The 20628-nt window shown below is 38.6% G+C and overlaps 1 protein-coding gene across 1 annotated transcript; it reads left to right on the plus strand.

Moving 5' to 3' along the window:
* The first annotated feature begins 454 nt into the window (after positions 1-454).
* On the plus strand, positions 455-7122 carry LOC113024804 (uncharacterized). Its single transcript, XM_026172148.2, has 11 exons — positions 455-638; positions 1619-1705; positions 2046-2186; positions 2331-2470; positions 2587-2723; positions 2829-2922; positions 3066-3165; positions 3283-3542; positions 3633-3819; positions 3994-4121; positions 4208-7122. Exons 1-11 carry the CDS (start codon positions 518-520, stop codon positions 4523-4525), a joined length of 1713 nt encoding a protein of 570 aa, XP_026027933.2. The 5' UTR covers positions 455-517; the 3' UTR covers positions 4526-7122.
* Positions 7123-20628: the final 13506 nt, after the last annotated feature.

A 20628-nucleotide genomic window follows, 5' to 3' on the forward strand; every position in this document is an offset into this window, starting at 1 on the left:
TGGGTTAAATTATTTCTGGAATAAATAATTCTGGATTTATTATGAGTTACATGTGTATTTCTATGGGATAGTGGTGACAAGTGGTAGAGCTTGACACTGTCATGAGCGATATCTGTGTTCTCATCACATTTGCCCAGGTTTCTGCAGGGACAGACACCATCTGGTTTGACTGATCGTGGAAGAATTTCTAAACAGTAAAATACTAAAACAGCATAGCCGTTATCATATATGGTGCACCCAAGGAACCGAGCTGAGAGGGTGCCAGGAGATCTGAAACAGGTTAGCATAGTGGTGGAGTGGTTAGTGCTGTCCTTAGTTAAGAAGGCTTCTGGTTCAAATCCTGGCAGGGGGCTCGTTGTGTGTAGTTTGCATGTTTGACTCACTCTAAAGTACCTGTAGTGATTTCCTCTTAGTACACAGTAAATTTCCCAGTGTTAAATCAGCAGTGTTAAAGTGTATTTACTCTAATAGAGTCATTATAACAACAGCTGGAGCAAAACGCCCCCCAGTGTGGGTGATGATTCCTGGAGTTAAAAGAGACAGTGTCAACGTTACTCTAGAAAGCTCCTCCCACCACAGACTGGTTTTCAAACCGAGAGGATTTTTCACGACGCCATTTTCTTCACATCAGTTGCAGGGTAAGTTGTTCATATTTACTTTTTAAACCAACAATTCGACATTTTAAGCACAGGTAGCACGTTAAAATAAGGTTACATTCCTTTTGTCCATGTTTATTATATATTTCATTTTGTACCAGAAGCAAATGTGACACTATCTGTATGCTAATGTAAGGTTGTTAATTAGCTAAAAAAGTTGACTGATATCAGTGTTGGACTGTAAGGCTTGTTATCAAAATTTATTTCAGTGTGTAGTGGTGATTGTGTTGTGTTCTAGCATGTTCGAAATTCCATTAAATGAAACCCTCCATGTGTTGGGATCTATATATTAACATTAGCTAGCTAACTAGCATTTTGGCTAACCTCAGTGCGCGGGCAATTCGCTAGTTAGCGTTAAATTTTAAATTACCTAACTCAAGCATTAACTAATTAAAATTGTACACTAAATGTTACATCTTTCTTTTTTTCTTTTTTTTGATACCTAGGTACCAGATATAGAGGTCGTTTTTAGTAAGGTTATTGTCTTATTTTAACTCGGCTGTCTTCAGCGATTTTACAGTTACAGGATTACAACCAGCAGGTGTTATAAGCTTGATAAAATATCCAAAATGTCCAGGATTCAGTTTTTAATGCATTTTTTTAGTAGTTTGAATTTAAGATGACAGCGTTTGTATTTATTGTGAGTTGATGGTATTGACAAAAGTTACCCTGCTGCTTTTTCCATTTTGGTTACCAGACTGTTCAGTATGTTAAACTAAAGATGAACAAAATACTGGCTCCCTAGTGCTAAGTTAGGTCAGACAAATGGTAAAAAGTAGTAGTTATTATTTTAGTTTTGTATTGAGGATTATATCTTGACACCTTGTTACACTGACATAAAAGTAACATACAGTGTAAGAAATCACATTGCAAGGCTGTTTATGGGACTGTTTTAATATTCACATTTTCTGTTTACTGTAGTTCAATGAAGAGCACTGACTATAAGAAATTACTGTCTACAGGAAGCATGCTGCTTAAAGCAAAACTTGGAGGTGTGCAGAAATTTGTTAGAGTATCTGAGCCAAGCCTTAAGGAGTTTTTGATTGCCGGTAAGAAACCAACATTGTATTAAAAAGGTGTACAAGAGGCTTTAAGTTCTTTTTGTTATTTAGTCTCTTCAAACTGCATTTTATGATTAATTGAAAATGATCTGTGTTTTGGAAGCATCTTAGTTATGAATGTATATTTAGTGGGGGGGAAAACTGCATAATGTGAGTGTCACTCCTTTTAATCTACCACTTATCAAGCATGTTAGAGGCGCTTAATAATTTAGGCTTTGTTTATCTGACTCATTTTTGAAAGAGTATCTTGAAATGATCTTCATTTTAAGCTACAAAACATTAAATGTCATGTCTTTTTGTTTACACAAACTTGTGTGCTTGTTTCCAGCATTTGCAAAGTTTGGTGCGCCAGCCGTAACAGAAGGAGTGAAAGTTTTTGATAGTTCAGGGACTGAGTTGGATGAGGATGTTTTTGAGGATATAGTAACAGATCCCTCAACCGGGGTACTAACCATCAAATATGAAACAGGTTTGTTTGAGTGATTTGTGTTTCATTGGATGTCTTTTTTTTTTTTTTTTTTGGTGTCATTATTACATTGTTTAATCAAAGAGTGTATAAAATGAGTCTATGGAGGGACCATGTAAACTGATTTGTTTTGCTCCTATTTTTAAGGTCTGGAAACATCTGTTGCAGAAGTGTCTCCTGAGCAGTTCCAGTTATCATCGCCACATTCATCAGATTCACAGGATACGGTCATCCTTTCAGACAGCCCTTTGAGGAAACGTCAGAAGCTGGATGCAGAAGCTAAGCAAGTAAGAGTTAACAGATTTCCACATTCTTCTAATAGTGTCTTTTTTGTTTGTAGTTTAAGTGTTCTGAACTGTAGTGGTTATATCAACATGTAGAATGTTTTTATTGTGTTTTCCAGTTGGTGGAATCCATTCTCACAAGCAAACCTGGTGGAGAACGTATAATAAATGAGTACAATTGGACCAAGTCCCTGGTGGATGAAACCAGAAGAAAAATGGTCAACATACTGGTAGCTGACATGACAGAAAAAAATGGGTAATTTATTTCTGGCCCTGTGATTTTTACTATCATTTTCAAATTATTTTAAATCTCTATTAATTCCAGCGAAGCTGACTAGTTCTTTTCCTTTTGATCTTGCAGTACATCACCACCACGGCAGGTAAAAGAAATGTATGCCAGAGGAATTGTAACCTTTTTCCCTTACCTCAGTGACCCGTACTCAAAAAATGGCTATGTAAGTAGCTAACAGCAATAACTGATACAACTAAAATCAAAATTTTAAATCCTGCCAAAATGTATGTCCTTATCAACTGTTCATGGTCACATAACTTACTGATAAATTAATAAACAAAATGTCTGTATATGTCACTCTCCAAGGAACATTATTATGATGGCGAGAGTGGCACTGGGTACTTGGCCTGGAGGATTAAAACCATACAGAGATGCACTGCTAAAGAGAGGCGATTAACATCTGGAGGTAACACTTATAATTCAGTGGAAACGTATAATACAGTTCCAAATTGTGGTTCAGTATTAATAATGGTTATCAAATGTTATTATTAGTTTTGATAAAGTTGTATTTCATATTGTCTAGCACCAGGAGATGGATCATCGGGTGAAGACCAGTGTGGTGGACCAACTGTCAGACGAGAGTTGCAGTTTGTTACAGAGAACGTGCTGAGTGAGGATGAGTGCAAGGAAGCAATCTCTCTGATGAAACATTCAGCTGATGAAGACACAGTCAAGAAGAAGATGAAGTTGACATTTGTTTATCGACACAACATGGTCCTTGACCCCCTGCTGTCAAGCAACATACTGTCTGTGTTTCCACGTTTCAAAGATATCAAAGGCTTGGTGAATATTTTTCATTACGTTGACAATGTAAACACATTTTATTTTTTGCAGATAGCAGATATAATTCTCTGTTCTCTATCCCTGTTACAGATTGAACAGGATTTTGTACTGATGTTTGGTGAGGATGTATCAGGCAGGTTGCTGGAGAGGTGGCCAACAACATTCAAAAGAAAGATTATCCAACAAGGCAGAAAGCTTCCTTCTACCAGTGACCTGGAAGAACTCTTGCTGGCAGCTGACTCTCCTGAGGATGCCACTGAAGTTAATGCTGACATTGGTGAGCTGTTATTTCTTTAATTAGAACATTCACAGGATATATAATGTTTGTCACAGAACAGCTGTCCTTTTGTATTTTGGGTCTACTCCAACATTTTGTCAATGCAGATGCATTGAAATTTGTTATTGATGAGGATGATTCAACTTTATTATAAAACCAATTTTTTTTTTTCAGGCTGGGACAGTGACCTCTCAGCGATTCTATTGCTATTACATTTGATTCCACCATCTGGTCAGGGTCGGAAGAGACCAGGAAAGGTGTCAGCTTCTCAAGCAGAAAGGCATCTTGTGGTCTTCAAGAAGGTTTGTTTCTTTTCTATTTTTATGGTATGAATTACCAGTTTAAGAAACACTTGATTCTTATTGCCTGTCTGTATTTGTCTTTTCAGACTGGAACAAATATCCAAGAGCACCTTGATGCCATCACTACCAGCACTCAACCCTACCTCCTGGCTGTTGGGGTGAAAAAGCATGACATCCACCAGTTCTTCATTATTCTTGACAAGAATGCCATACCATGCAAGTCTACCTCTTCACTTGGTGCTTTTGATGAACTGTTTAAAGCACATTTTGTGTTTGGCACATCTTACAACACCATGCTTCACAACATGTACACATTCATCCAAACCACTGTGTACAATATAGATGTTGGCAAAATCAAAGAAAGTCCCAGAGTTGCTGAAATAAGGACAAGGTTGCTTCGTTAGGGCTTGAAGGTCAATTCTCCATCATGAAGTGTTTTGTCTGTCAGGCTGAGTTTACTGGTTCAAACATGCTTGTTAGGCATTTACGGTTAGTCCATGGTTACTTACCCGGAAGAAATCTTCGCCTTAAATGTGCCCAGCGTGACTGTGGCTGTGTGTTTGGCACTTTTTCAGGTTTTAGAAAACATTTAAATACCAAACACCTTAACTATTTCGACCAACAGGCTGACACTGATGTTAATTTACAGCCTGATGTGGCAATTAAAGAAGTTATCACTACAGGGCAGGTGGTGTCAACTAATGTAGAAGAAACACCCACAACATCTGAAATGTTGAAAAGTTCAAATAAGAGCACTTTGGATATGTGTGCCTCTACTGTTGCACAGCTCAGGGCAGCTGGATTAAGCCAATCTACTGTGAATAGTTTTGTCTCCTCAATGGAGGAAGTGTTTTTTGAGATTCATACTCAGGCTAAAGATGCAGCTTTACAGAGCTTACCTTCACAGGACACTTCAAGTAAAAAGAAATTAGAGCAGTCATTCAAAAACTTTGAAAACCCATTCACACTGTTAAATTCAGAAGCTAAACGAAATAGGCACTTTAAACAAAAATGGGCAACTGTTGAACCTGTTGAAATGGTGCTTGGCACAAGATTTGACAGTAGAAGAAACAAGATCACAGGGACTTTTGATCAAGTCATTGTAACCGATAGGTTTGCATATGTTCCTATTTTGGAAACACTGAAAACTATCTTTCAAAACCACCATGTTGTCGACATGTTCAAGTCGAGGAATATGTCCAGAGAAGGTGTGTATGCAGACTTAATCGATGCTGCCTATGTTAAAAGATGTCCCCTATTTTCTGCAGAAAAAGATGCCTTACAAATTCAACTGTTTTATGATGACTTTGAAACTGCAAATCCCCTGGGCTCTAAAAAGGGTGTACATAAATTAGGTGCAATATACTTTACACTAAGGAATTTTCCTCCAATCTTTAATTCGTTGTTGGTCAATATTCATTTGTGTGCTCTTTTTCATGCACAAGACTCAAAGCGTTATGGCTTTAATTCAATCCTTGAGCCACTTGTCAATGATCTGAAAGTTCTTGAGACAGAGGGACTGAAACTTCCCATGTTTAAACACTTGGTTCATGGCACTGTAATCCAGGTCACTGGGGACAATCTTGGCTTGCATAGTCTGTTTGGGTTCGTGGAGTCATTTGCAGCTCGATATTGTTGTCGTTTTTGTCTGCTTGAGAAGGATTGTTTTCAAAGTGTGTTCTGTGAAGATGATTCTGGTGTTGCACTAAGAACTCTTGATATGCATAAGCAGCACTGTGAAAGTGTACAAAGAGATCCTACGCTACCTCATGTATGTGGTGTGAAACGCACTTGTCTCTTGAATTCACTTAAATATTTCAACACAGCCAACAATTTTTCTGTAGATATCATGCATGACATTTTGGAGGGAGTTGCTCAGTTAGAGGTGAAACTTGTGCTGCAGTACATTCAGGAGAACTTCCTAAGTGCTGAACAACTTGCTGGTAGAATACATGCCTTTGACTATGGCTTCAATCAGCAGCGAAATCGCCCACCAAGGGTAAAGTTGTTTGATGGCAGTAATGATTTAGGACTAAATGCAATTCAATCTTGGTGCTTATTGCGTAATGTACCTTTGATGTTTGGCGATTTGGTACAGGTGGGTGATAGCTACTGGCATCTTCTACTTCTGCTTCTACAAATTGTCAATATTGTGTTTTCACCAGTGCTGTCAGAAGGTATGACCATCTACCTCAAACATTTAATTATTGATCATCATCAGCTCTTTAAGCAGTTATTTCCTACACTCAGTCTCCTACCAAAGCATCACTTCATGATACATTACCCTCGCAGTATACGAAATATTGGCCCAATTCTGCACATGTGGTGCATGCGTTACGAAGCCAAACATAACTTCTTTAAGAAGCAATTAAAAAGCTTTAAAAACATTACAATGACATTGGCCAAGAAACACCAAAGTTGTATGGCCATGTATTGGGAGTCTTTTAGCCTCGAAAGATTAGCTTTAGGACCAGGAAAGATGGTGACACTTGGAGAGCTGAAAGAAGGTCCAGAAATTGCTTTAAAATTTGGAGCTGCGTTGTCTACCAGTGTTTTTTCAGCTAAGTGGATAAAACATCATGGTACAGAGTACCGCCCTGACTTTATCATCTGTACAGAGGTAGTGTCTGAGATTCCAGTGTTTTATAAGATCAAATGTATTGTTGTGAAAGATGACATTGCATTGCTCTGTGGAAAACTGATGGAAACCCTGTGTTTTGATGACCATTATCATGCATTTAAGGTCAGAATGCACCCCAATATGGTGCTGAAGGTGTTGAACATAAAAGAGCTGTGTTACTTCAAACCATTTGATCTTCAAATGAAGTATGGCACTTCTGATTCCTCCCTGTATGTGGTTCCATATTGTCATTTTATGCCGAACTAAATTCATTGTTTTAAAGTGTTTTATGACTGTTTTTGTGTGTGTAGTGTTTTATGTACACTACATGAGATGTTTTAATATTTTGAGCCTGACATCAAAATAAAGCCGTTAAACGTATTATCTAGTTGTGGTTTTTGCTTACTTGTTTTATATTTTAAAGCATTAGTAGAAACCAGGTTTTCATGCTGGAAGAGGAAGAGTTTTAGTAACACTACTTGGTGTAAAATTAATTTAAAATTTTACTCTATGAGAGCTAATTTTTCACAAGAAAAAGTGTATGAATAACACAGTATAGAGTAACATCAACTCTCATCAGAGTTATTTGAACCCCCAGTGTTAACTTGAAATAACTCAATTCAGTGTTAGAAATCAGTGGAATTTTACTCAAATAGAGTTAATTTATCACTATGTTAGAGTAAATAATATGACACTACTAGTAGTGTTAGGTTCATTTAACACTCTGCGGTGTTACTCAGTGTTAAATTTTTACTCTATTTAGAGTTAATTTTACTCTAAAATTTTAACACTATAGAAAGAGTTGATTTAACACCAATTCCGAATGGGACCAAATAGACTCGGGACCAGTGTTAAATTTAACTCTTTAAGTGTTATTTTAACACTCCGATTTTTACTGTGTACTCTGTCTTTCTGCCAGGGTCCGAAGACATGCATGTTATAAGTGCATTATAAATATGTAAGTGCTATATATATTTGTGCTTTGCAAATGAAAGCAAAACTACCCACAATTTAAAAGATCCCAATAACAACCAAATTAGATTCCAATTATTCTGATTTATCTGAAATTAATATAATTTAGAGTCAGCTGAGATTCCAATAAAAATCAAAAGAGGAACTTGTGGGGTTATAAGATTAGTTACCTGAGCAGTGATTTCAGTGAGTGTGGAAAACACATGCAAATCCCATACACACATGGTTTCCTACCACTGCTTTAGACTAGTTTGCAATAAGCACGTTTTGTGCTTTGAGTGCCTAAAAAAGTAAATGCATTTCTTTGTTACATTAATATTTTGCTAGTTGGGTTTTTTGTGTTTTTCAGTGTCCACTAATAACTTCCTTTGGTGTCCTATCAGTAAATAGTGAAAGTATGGTTTTGTAATTGAGGTTCACATCCGTGATAAAAAATAAATAAATAAAAAGCCCCTCTAGTGTTTGTTCTCCCTTCTACAGTATTTAAAGTAGGATTTGGTAGCTGGGGAAACTGTGAGAGAATAGTCACCTGGAAATAAGTCGCATAGTGAATTGTTTTGTCAATTCAAGGAGATTTTTATATGTGTGCAGGCTGTGATCAGCTGTCTTGTGCTGCTACTCCAGTATTCCCTTAAAAAATAATGAGATAATCAGATGTTACATAAGCTGTCACAGATTCTTTTCATTCTTTAGACACTTTAAAGCTAATGTGACAGGTAGAATTCCCCTGAGTGAATGTAATCAGTATCATCACCTTCTATTTAAATTGGTTTGCTACCCTCAGTGTAACCTAAATTTCACCATGAACTTTAGGCAAGCAAAATTTGGCTTCAATTTGTTTTCCAAAATGTTGTGCAAAAGCAAAATTTCCGCAGTAATGTATAGATTCAATATCCAATAACTAATTTATAAAACAAAACAAACAACAACTCTAAAATAAATGAGGATTTTATGCTTTAAGTTTCCCCTTTAAAAGATCTACTTCCTGGACAATCCTTACCTTTGAAAATAACCCTTTCTCACTCTCCCTTCCTCTCTTTCTTACATATTTCTCAATTTCTGAGTTTCACATATTAAAGTTAATTCTGCATCTGTATTTAACTCAGCTGAGACACATTATGTAACAAACTGCACATAAACTGTGTGTTTGCTGATATTGGTTCAGCTCTTCATTTGACTTGCAAATCTAATTTCAATGTCAAATTGTATCCACGTTTGAGTTATTTTAGGTTATCAGCCAGCAGGGGTCAGTAAATACATTCACTGATATAGACATAAAACCGGTTTGTTTTGTAGGCAGCCTTAAGCCTCGCGTGAGGTTAACCATTGAAATTTTAAGATGATGAGTAATTTGTTTCAAAAGAATAATTAGTGAAAGACTGACTTAATGATTCATATGTGGGACAATTTGCCGTGGTCTGTCTGGAATAACTGCTTTAAATACCCTGTCTTTAAATATGCACCTGACTGAGCTACAGAAAATTCCCCATTTAATAAATTGTTGGCTCAATAACAAAAAAGTACAGCCTCTGGCACAGTTACTTTGTTTATGTTACATATGCCTCCAGGCTATGTGGGGTTTACATTTCTCTCTGTCACTGTTGTATGCACGCAACAAGACACACTAATGAGGGGACAAGGCACAGGTGCATAGCTCCACAATGTTTTCACTCACACATGACATCTGATGCACCTCAGTCTCATATAATTGGCTTGTAAAATGTCACATGAACCTAAATTTAAATAGAAACACCTTTCCTTTTCTAGTAGCAATGTACATAGTCACATATGTCTTGTGTACCAGAACATCAGCCCTTTCAGATATAGCTTTGCAGTTTGGTGTATTTGGGTTTTAACTGGTTAGGGTTAGAAGTTCAACAGAACTTGACATGGTGAAGAAAAGCACATGACACAGAGTATACAACCCAGTCCAGTCTGTTGCAGTGACTCACAAGCGACATCCCACCATGAAGAATAAGAGGCCAAGTACTTGGGTGACTCACTGTCCGTGACCTCTACCATACACTTACTAACCTCAGTGTGAGTTCACTTTCTCTTAGAAGATTACCAATGACTCGCCCGCCTTTCTGAGCCATGGCGTGTCTGTGATGGTTTTACTAGTAGCGCTTCAGGGATGGAAAAAAAATATATAAAAAAAAAAAACACGTCAAGATTGACTGAGCATGAGCTGACGTTATAGCGTCAGCCACACATGAGAGTAAACGCAGACAGTGAGTGGGAGAGACAGTGTGGGAGGGAGAGAGGTAGAGAAAGTCTGGCTTGGTGGGAGGAGGGAAGAGGGAAATTGCTGTCCTCTCGGGTGCACGATGCATGGGCGTTTTGGTGGTGGGGGGGGGTCCTGAGAAAGTTAAAACAAACACAAACGGAGGAGCACAGAGATATACGAGCAACCAGAGACAGACACTGATGAAGGTCAGTGGGAATGTGAGTGACATTCCAGGTCCACAAGCCAATAAATGATGAGGTCTCAGAGTGCTTGGAGTATATTGTTACATAGGCTTGTTCCAGACCTTCTTAGTATTTATTGTTTTGTAGCGCATAGTAGTAGCGATTGTGTGATTGTGCCCTACCCCCCAACTCTTTTACTATATCCCTTTAACCATCTTATCAGACCTGGCGAGTATTATGTATAAGTTGAGACAACAACAGTTTCTTCTGCTCTACTCTGTGAAAATAATTCACTAATGAGCGCTTGACTTCAGGGAGTCTGTGGGGGGTCACGTTTATTTGAACCACATGTTTTTCTAGTAGGCAGGGCACAGGACTTAAAGCCAAATTGAAGATAAGTTGTGATAAAAAAAAACCCATGAGCTTCAGTTACCATCCTAGTTCTCATTTCCGTCATGGTTAGTTTAGACATTGGCTTTGACTGTAACCTGCTGCTTTTTTCTGACAGTGTGAGTCATAAATTGCAGGGATTGCCCACATTGTACAGCAGCATTACAAAGTCTCCTGTTGATTGGTGTAGCCATCAGCTAGTGTGTCAACCAACATCCCAAAATGACAAATTGCATGTTCACTTGTGCCTCAGGAAAAGTGTTGGAAATTTTATGTAAATGGAAAAGAAACGTGATGCATACCTGCTTAAAAAACACTGCTGCTTTACCTTTCCACATTAAAATCCTCTTCTGTTTTTCTCCTGTGTTTCTTGGACTTGTAACCACAGTGGTTAGGGTGGAGACTGAAGGAGGGTATAGAAATCGTTAGTGTTTATATTCTGTTGAGCGTCTGTTTGCATTTCTTGCAGTGCTCTTCTAAGTATAAAATACAAATTTTACCTTTCGGCTACAGTTTGAATTTTGATGACTAGAAATCCTTAAATGAGCATCTGATTTCATGTTGATGATGGTTTTTATTGCTTGTTTTATTTCTTAATTTGTAACTCTTCCATTCAAACACAGATTTTAAGTATGAAGTCATTCAAAAGGGCAAACATTTACTGGTAATTATTGTTCTTTCCTTACCTTGAAGATATATAAACACACAACGGTTGTAGCTGAGTTTATGTTTAGTTTTGATTTGTTTTTTAAGTTGTTTTTGTTGACTTTTTTTTTTTATCATTTTCTGATACATAGACAAAGAAAATCTATGTTTTGTTTTGTTTTTTGCAAAAAACCCGGCCATGAAAAATGAAAACGACTAGCAGAATAAATGGAAACTCTTTAACTTTGCATCAGGATTCCATTCGCTTTATTTCTTCACTTCAGTTTTTAAAAGCTGGGTTATAAGTTTAATATCAGATTTGGTGCTACAACGAATGACAGCATATTTTCCAGTAAAACAAGCAGTTTTGTCTCATGAAACAAATACACTACAGTTAGTTGCTTTAGCTACTGAAACCACTACTCCATACCTGAGTGTAAGCCCACACACAGCCTGAGTGGAATCAGTCCTTTATGATGGAAATGTGAAGCAGACTATGGGAAGCTGTATTTTTAATGGCTATAGCTCAGCAACCCCCTCCTGTTTGACTGGCACCACAGCCTTGTTAAAGGAAATTTGGAAAATGACTGACTAAACAGATAATTTGAGTAAATAAAAACAAATTGCACAGGGAAGTGAAATCAGCTCAGATTCCTTATAAATTAGATAAAGATGAAACGTGATCTTACAGAATGAACAACGCCTTTGACATGAGCCTGACCTTTTTTGAGGCATATCTGTGGATATTATAATTAACCGCTTTGTGTTTCCTACTCCTTTTTGGTTTTCCATTTGCTTTCTCTGACAGTGGTCAAGATTTTTCCTTTCCATTGTCCTGACATCTTCAGCCCGATTCCTTTCAAAGTCAACCTCTCCCATTCACCTCAAATTTTGCCACGATTCCCTCACTTATATACTTTCTGTGTGCCCTTCTTTCGGTCTCTTTTTCTCGCTTTGAGTGTTTGATGTGTGCTGGGCACGAGAACAAGGGATCGGATACACACCCCAAACAGGAAATGAGAAATTCAAGCAAATAGGGCAATGACTCTGCGCCTCAGAGAGAAAGACAGAAGCTCATGTGGAGGAATGCAGATAGATAGAGCATAGCAGACAGCGGAGGATGTGAAATAGACATGCTGAATCAACATGCTATGAATGTTTGAGGTGAAAAGTTTGTTATAGTCTGTATGTGAGCATGAAGAAAGGCAAGGAGAGGAACATCCTCAGTAAAAAGTATTTATACACAGTGACCACCCATGACGCTGCTCTTCATTGCCTTGTGATATCAACCATCATGGTGAACTTGGCAAGTTTTCATCTAACACACGCAGGCTTTCACCTTTTTAGAGTTCATTACCAGCTCGCCCATTTCACTTGGATGTGACGCCAACTCTTTGACAGACTTACATCTTAAATCTCACAATAACCTTCTATCGTAAAGCGAGAAAGAGCAAGAGGATAATCTATCAAAGCGAGAGTGGCACGTAAGCCGAGGAGTTGTGTGACCGGCTGCACCCCTTTGATCTGGCTCTGTGGTTGTTGTTTTCACGCTAGTTAGCGGTAGTGACAGCATGTTGTGGCGGCTAGTTTATTTTACATTGCAGGCTGTGCTCCTACTGTTTATGAGCAATGAGCGACTGAGCACAGCACACATGGTCACGCTTTCCCACAGAAAGGAACCGGCATCATAAGTGACTCAGGATGTCTGGGTACACACATTCTGACCATTAGATGACTATGGGACTTGAAAGGAAAGGAAGACTTCAACAGAACTCTGCAAATAAGGTGGAAAGAGGGACGGGTTGTTGAAAAATCTGCCCCAGACTTCTTCTAATGTGGTGGAATTATCTCAAGAGACTAGAATAGCTGTAACAAACAAGCAGCGGAGCAGACAGTTAGAAGTATTCAAAACAAGCTGTAAATATCTGTCAGTAGAATAACATTACTTTGCCAACCACAGCATTATAGTGTACACACAGATGTTTGCAAATCACTAATTAGACATTATAACTTTGCCATGACAATACCAGCTATGAGGCACAAACAAAGACCCTGAACAATATCTGAAAATATTCAGTCACACATGGGCAGGCCATCCAGGATGTTGTGGGGGAGAGTTTCCTCTTCCTGTTGCTCTTACTGTTGGACTTTCCTGTCAGTTAGCATTGACTACTGACAGCACTTTGGGAGCCTTCCAGACTCATCCCTTAACTTTATTTTTGTATCTCTAGGGAGTAATTCATTACAGCAAAGTATTAGTTCACATCCTGAACTCTTGGGTGGCCAGTCAGAGGAGGCAGCATTAGATGTAGGTGCCTTTTGCACCAGATGGCCCTTTCTACCTATTTGCAGTGCAGACCAGCGGGTGTATCTAAAGGAAAATGAGGACCACACTCAGTCGTTTAGTCACATGTGTTCATCAGGTGCTGTGAACCAAAAATCCACCACAGATATCATCTTCCAATTTCTCACTGGACCTCAGTAGAATGAGTCAGACTTTATGATCTTTGCCTTTATCATCAAGTAGTCGGCCTTCCAAATTAATTTAGTCACAAATACTACTATGGAAGGCATGGTGTGTGTGAAACTCTCGGCCATTCCAGTGCATTAAGGGTGAGTCTTGATGATTCAGCAGTGCCAGAGGGGCGGGACTGTGGTGCTGATGCTAGGATAGACTGGCTTGAATTAGGGCCTTCTTTCACAGTCTGGGTTCTGTTATACCTCTCTGACAAAATGCCTTTTTTCCCCCCTGGTTGTGTGTTGAGCACGTGTGTATATGTGAGGATGCCAAAGCTGTTGTCGGGCCTGTGAGAGGAGAAATCTTGGTTGTTACAGGCTAAAAAGAAAGGACCAAACCAAAAGAACAAAAACAGAAGAAAAAGCTTTACTTAAAAAAAAGCAGCAAAATCATGTTATGGAAAACCCTTCATTAACTCCTTTAGTTATGAATTATTTTAAAAATGAAAGCATCTTTTCAACATTTCTTTTTTTTTTTTTTTTACTCAGACTGGACAGGGAACGTCACCAACTGACTACTTCCATTGTTCAACACTGCCTGAACTCTGCTAGACAAGCTTTCTTATAATATTTAAGCAGTCTTCAGGAATAGTTTTCCAGGCTTCTTGAAGAACATTAAAAGCTCTTATTTTGATGTTGGCTGCCTTTTGTTCTGTTTTCTGTCTAAAGCCTTCCAGGTGATATTGCACAGTGCATCAAAATCTGACCGTACTTTTCAGCGTTCATTTCCATCCAAAAATCCCCAACACCACTAACTTAAATACAGCTTCAGACCTCCAGAGCCTCCAATGTGTTGCACCCTTTTTCTGATTTAGTCTATATAAGATGGCAATTTTAATTAAGGATTTCTAGTTTTGATTCATCGCAGTGTAAGATGCGTTGCTAATAATTTTCAGTACAATTATTGTGTCATTTCTCCCTGTTTCCCTTCCTTAAGAATGGTTTCTTGACAGCCACCATTCCCCTGAAGTCATTTCTCACGACACTCCAGCAAACAGTAGCTCAGCCGAAGGGCCATTTGTATCTCTCATGTCCTCTTTGCTGGATATTTTTTTCTTATTTTTCAAGAACATGACTTTCAGGTACTGCTTTCAGACTTCTTCTTCTGCCCTCTGCTTTTTTTTCTTTCTTTTTTTTTTTTTTTTGCCAATAGCTCTTTGGGACTCTCCCTGTTTTTTGTTGTTTTGTGTTGTTTAGCATTTTTTATAGATTGGGCAAAAGAAATGTGAACAAGTTATATGCTTTTGTGGTTGCTAGTAACAAAGTGTCTAATATAGAGTTTAAAATAGTTTCTTTGCCAAGTTGTGTGTTATGTGCAGATACAAGTCTAGTTTGAGTCTTTTTTATGATTGAATGATGCACATCATCTGGCTTAACATATCAAATAAACAGTGCTCTGAAAATAATTAGGTGCAAGAATTAGACTGAAAATGACAAAAAAAACCAAAAACGATCCTAGAGCATTACAAGAGTTCTAACCTCTGAAAAGCAAAATATAAGGAAAAAGAAACGAGGAATGGCTCAAGGCTTTTGTTCAATATTTTATATTCAACTAAGTTAATATATCTTGTTAAATTTGTACTAATTTGCAAAAATATCAAGAACAAAAATGTAATCCAAGTTCAGAATCTTGTTTAGTTATAATGACATATTTAAGTTGAACTCTATAAAACTATTAAAACACAAAAGGTTTTGCCATGCTTTAAGATGTGGAATGTTGTTATTAATAAAAAATATAAAAACAAATATGATCTATAAAAAATTGGTATTTTTTTATATATCTGTTCCATTGCTGATTTTCTAGAAACACTGACTTTTTTTTAGTTATGTTTAATCATGCAGCTAATAACATTTACTATTTTATACACATATTCAAACATACATCAAAGGTTTGGGACAAACTTTTGACTGATACTTTGTAAGGTTAGAACTCTATATAACAATATTACAAAGCTGCTATAAAATAGTGGAATAAAACTTTTATGAAGAAGACTTGTTATAAAAAGTGCAAAGATCTAAAAAAAAAAAAAAAAAAGAGAGAGAGGAAAAAAAAGGCATTTTTTTGCATTTTCGGATGCACCTTCTATACATTTTCCAGGTCTACTCATCAATGTGTGCCTGAATAAAACATGGTAAATGCGTATTACCGTTGCGTGTCAGAGTGCATTGATTGGGAGGAAATGTGAGGAGGGTTTGCATAAACCACAAGTAATTTCTGCCCGCTCCTGAAGCACCCCAATCACAGGAAATGGGTGTTTTTAGAAATGACTCAGCTAGCTTTGACCTCTGCCCCCCTCCCAGCTCCCTAACACCCCCACCCTCTCCTTTAGGGCTGCTTTAATTAGAAAAGCAACTCGTTTGTTTTTCTTTGTCTCAACACCCAGTTTTCCCCCCTCTCTCTCTGCCTTTTAAAATGAGCGCATCCCAAGTTTGGTGATGACTCACAGCTTTTTCCTCCACCCATTGCTCTCATGGACTCTCCATCTCAATGTGTAATTCAATTGGCCTAGATTCTAGATTTTGCCATCACTTGAGGGATGCAAGGAAACAGCTGTCACACAGATGTATGCCCTTATCATACCTGCTCAGGTGTTCCACAGAACACTTAGACCTTTATTAAACTCACAGTCCAACTTTGTTATTGTCATGCTGGAACATTTATGCATTTACCAAGGCTCAGTTGCTCAAGGCTGTGCGCGCGCACACACACACACACACACACACACACACACACACACACACACACACACACACACACACACACACACACACACACACACACACACTTGCACACCCATCTACTTACACGTACACAAACACTCACATGTTGCTTCAAAGGATACCGTGTCATAAACAGTGGTACTGGGAAGGAGGAATGTGTTGTTCATTGGGGAATTCAGAGCTAGTGGGGAGAGAAAGGAGGGGTGGGAGCGTGCTGACCAGTATCCCTCTGAGGGAAGGCAATGGAGGAACAGGCTGCCAAGTTTTTCTCTCTGCTGTCATAACCCTTGCACCTATCAATACAGCTGAGAGCTCCACTGACACAGTAGGCCACAGACTATGGCAGACTAATCTAAAACAGACCCTGTGCAGAGCTAACCTTGAAAACCTCACACCTCCCTAACCTCCCATTTATCCAATAAGAAGATTCATATTACTGTGTGATTTAACCCAAATTTGTGTGTGCATGTTCTCGGGATGATATTTCTTTCTGTCCACCATGTCAGTTTAACACCAATGTGTGATTTGTGAGTTCAGTCACACCTCACTTAATAGGAGTCAGCAGCCTTGCCCGTGTTTTAGTGTGTGTGCGTGTGTGTGTCTATGTGGACGTGAGGGTGCGTGGATGAAGTGAAGTAGTAGGATGAGTAATAGTGTGTGAATGAACTTTTACGCCCAAGGTATGGGTCACAGCCTTGGTTCGGCCAAGCTTACTATGGGGTCTGTAAAGAGATTATGCCTTGTACGCTTTCCCAGCATGCCTCTATTCCACTGGATTCTGAAGCCGCATGGCTGCATCTGCCTAAAATCATTAACTTTTTACTTTACACAGGTGTGTTTTCATAATGACTGTTTTCTCCAACTAAAAGGTGGTCATAAGGCAAAATGGTTAAAAAAAAAACTCCAAAAGAAGTACTGGAACTGGGACAAGTGTTTTTATTTAAAAACTATATCAGGACAGTTGAGCTATTCAGTGAATGAACTAAACTAGTGGTTCATGGGAAAAGTGTCATTCAGAGTGGAAAATCCCCTGAAAATAGTGGCCAAAACATTGCTTTGCTTTCAATCAACCTTATGTCCAACAACAGCAGGCAGCTGTTTACCAAAATAAAAAGATTGCAGTATTTATGCCGCTAGACTAGTAAGTCAAACGTCTTGCAAAAGCTAGATTTTTATACAGCAGATGGTGGTGAACAATACAGAGCTAGCAGAAGACTGAGTGTTAGACCTAAATTATTGTTAGAAATAAACATTTAGACTATATCAAGGCCATCTGGTCAACAGCTTGTTTGAGAATTATTCTTTTCCCAAGCAACCAAAACAACAACAACAACAACAACAACTGATATACAATTAAAATTACTGCTGTGTTCGGACTTTACAAGCCAGCCCAATACAGCAGGATATCTAGATCTAGATTAGAAGCGTTTAGTTTTTATAGAGCCCAGAATGATGTTTGGAGTTTTTCAATTATAAAGTCATTGAGCAACAGATGCTATTGCAATAAATGCTTGATAGTGATTCACCAGGGGAATTAAGGTTCCCTCAAACACCACCCCTCACCAATTCGTCTTCCCCATTGCCGTCACCATCACCCACTGGGGTATGTTCTTCAGTTGGGATTGTATGATTAAACTGCTATTTAGAGACTGCCTCTCCTCTGGGTGTAGATCCTGCTCGGACATTGTTGTTTTTTCAGAGCCATGAGCCAGGTCCTCTCCTCTGTTTATTACCCAGGGACATGGTAGCTGTTTATAGCGGCATATCTGTCCCTGTGTGTCCAGGGACACACACACACACACACACAGAGGGAGAGAGAGAGAGAGGAGGAAGGAAGGAAACGGAGGGGCGGTGCCACGAGAAGGAGCCAGTCCAGAGATGTAATTGGTACCTTTCCTTTTTTAGAAAACATTTCTTACTTACAGAGGTCCAGCAAATGAGTCAGGGCCCAGCGTGCTTTATAACCACACTCACTGTCATATGGTTTATCATACTTTCCCTTTGTGGGCTTCACTTTGAAGAGGCTTTTTTTGTTTTTCCTCAGTCTTTGATCCTTAGAATTTTAAGCTATGACGCTAGCTACTGGTTATTTACATGACAAAGGAGCACAGCGGCCATCTGGTGAAGTGGAAATTAACTACTCTCTTTTAAAAATGTTTGTTCTACCCTAGTTTCTTTTTAGCTTGTAGGGAAAAAAAGCTAGAAAGAAAAACGTGTGTGGTATTTTATTCTGTCTCTGTCCCTCATTTAGTCACTCATCTTTTTTCATCCCCTATCACTTGCTTTGTGTCGTGCAGGTGATAACACAAAACTTTCAGGGAATCTTCAAAGAGCTGGCAGCGGCTAACAAAAAGATCAGAGAGAAAAGGAGAGAAAAGAGGAGGCGAAGCGAGCGATATGGGCGGCTGACTCAGACTGTGATAAACATCTACTGCAGGTGTGAAGGAAAAAGATGGCAATAAAAGCCTGACAGGTGGAGAAGGAAATCGCTGTCAGCTCATGTCTAACATGTTCCAGTAAACTTGTCAATATTCTGTTGATCTGTACACCCAGGTATTCTGGGGACTTATAAATCAAAGTTTAATTTATATGTATCAGAAACATTTTATTTAATAAAAATACAGGTAGAGCAGTAACATATATATCTACACTAAAGTTATTTCAAATCTTGCCTGTACAGCGAAGCAAAAAATAAGTTAGGCATAAAAGTAAGTTAAACATGTACAAAATTAAAGTCAGTACTGTGGTAAATTTGTTCAGCCTGACCCCTTATATCAGTAAGTATGGTAACATAATTACCCTGTTATTTTAAGAGAGAAATCTCGAATTTAATTAGACTTGTGTAAAACTGATGCGAAAATAAAACCAAAATCTTAAACTGCAAAACTGCGTCTTTAAACAGAAAGGCATGTTTGTTGATGTTTGTGTATTTGTGTGTGTTTGCACACAGATTCAGCACCTGGAGCAACAATGGATTTGCACAGCTGTGTGTTTGCAAGGCAGAGCTGAGCTGCAGCAGGACATCAGCGTCTGTTATTAAGGTCGCAGTCAGCTCCGTCTGAGTTCACAGGAATTATACCAGGTCGCTTTCCTGCTCCACTTTTAATGAGCAGTTGTGCTGGAAGACTGGTGGACGTATAATCGCACATTTCATGGATGTTGTAATAAGACGCGAACCCAAAATAACATTTCAAGACCAGCGGCATGACGAATGAGCTCACATTTAGCATGACTGCATTATGAACCTAGATAAGTAGCATACAGGTAGAATGCTTCGAAAGTCATCACATCAACAGATATAAAAGGGTTAAACACTGCACTTGGATGTAATTAAAGGACCAGTTGTGTCAAAATTGATGAATAGCAACAACAGAACAATTTTCTTGTTACTCATGCAGTTGTATAAACTCAACACATGGACTTAGCTGTAAAAGAACACCTGCTTGACCTTCAAAAGCTGCCGCCATCTGTCTTAAATCTTCTCTGTTGGGTTGAATTGTGTTCAGTTCAATCCTTTATTTTTCTTCGGGTGGGCCGTATTCTGCGATGTGCTTCATTTTTAGCAGGAGGTGTCAGCAGTTTAATTCAGTCCCATGAAAAGCCAGAGGGCTTGAGAGGAAGCAGCTGCTGAGAAATGAACATCACTTGGAGGAACAAGGCTACTTAAGTTTTACTTCCCCCATAGGGCTGTTCCATTAGCACCACAGATAGATTTATGAGTCTCTTGACATTCTTACTCTTTGTTTCATCTTTAGGAGGGAAAGTGAAAAAAGCAAAATTCAAGTTCAAGCACCTTTAGTGTCTAATGTTAATGATCTTGTCTCCTGCATCAGATCTTGGGTTTTCCTTGTTTAGGTTGGGCAATGATCCTGTTTTCTTGGTGAAAAAAAAGCCCCATTAACATTCCAATTACATTTCCCCTGTCACGATAACACGGTACACATTGTACTTTGGCAAGATTATGACCTGGCAACAGATCACTCAGAATCATTTTGAGAGGTGAGACTGAAGAGGATTCAATTATTTTGATGATGTTTCATTATACTTTGTTTAGCTGCCTTTCCAAACAGGCGCTTTGTGTGTTCTTTCATTGGGGGAAAATTGCTGTGCTTTCTGGGTAACATGACCAGCCTTGGAACAAGATAGCACTGATCACTGTCACTTTGTTAACAGCACAAGCATCCCCCACACGAGTCACTAGCACAAAGCTTATGTAAGGCATTTGATGTTGGT

Source organism: Astatotilapia calliptera, chromosome 14, assembly GCF_964374335.1.
Source record: "Astatotilapia calliptera chromosome 14, fAstCal68.1, whole genome shotgun sequence".
In the NCBI taxonomy this organism is placed as follows: domain Eukaryota; kingdom Metazoa; phylum Chordata; class Actinopteri; order Cichliformes; family Cichlidae; genus Astatotilapia; species Astatotilapia calliptera.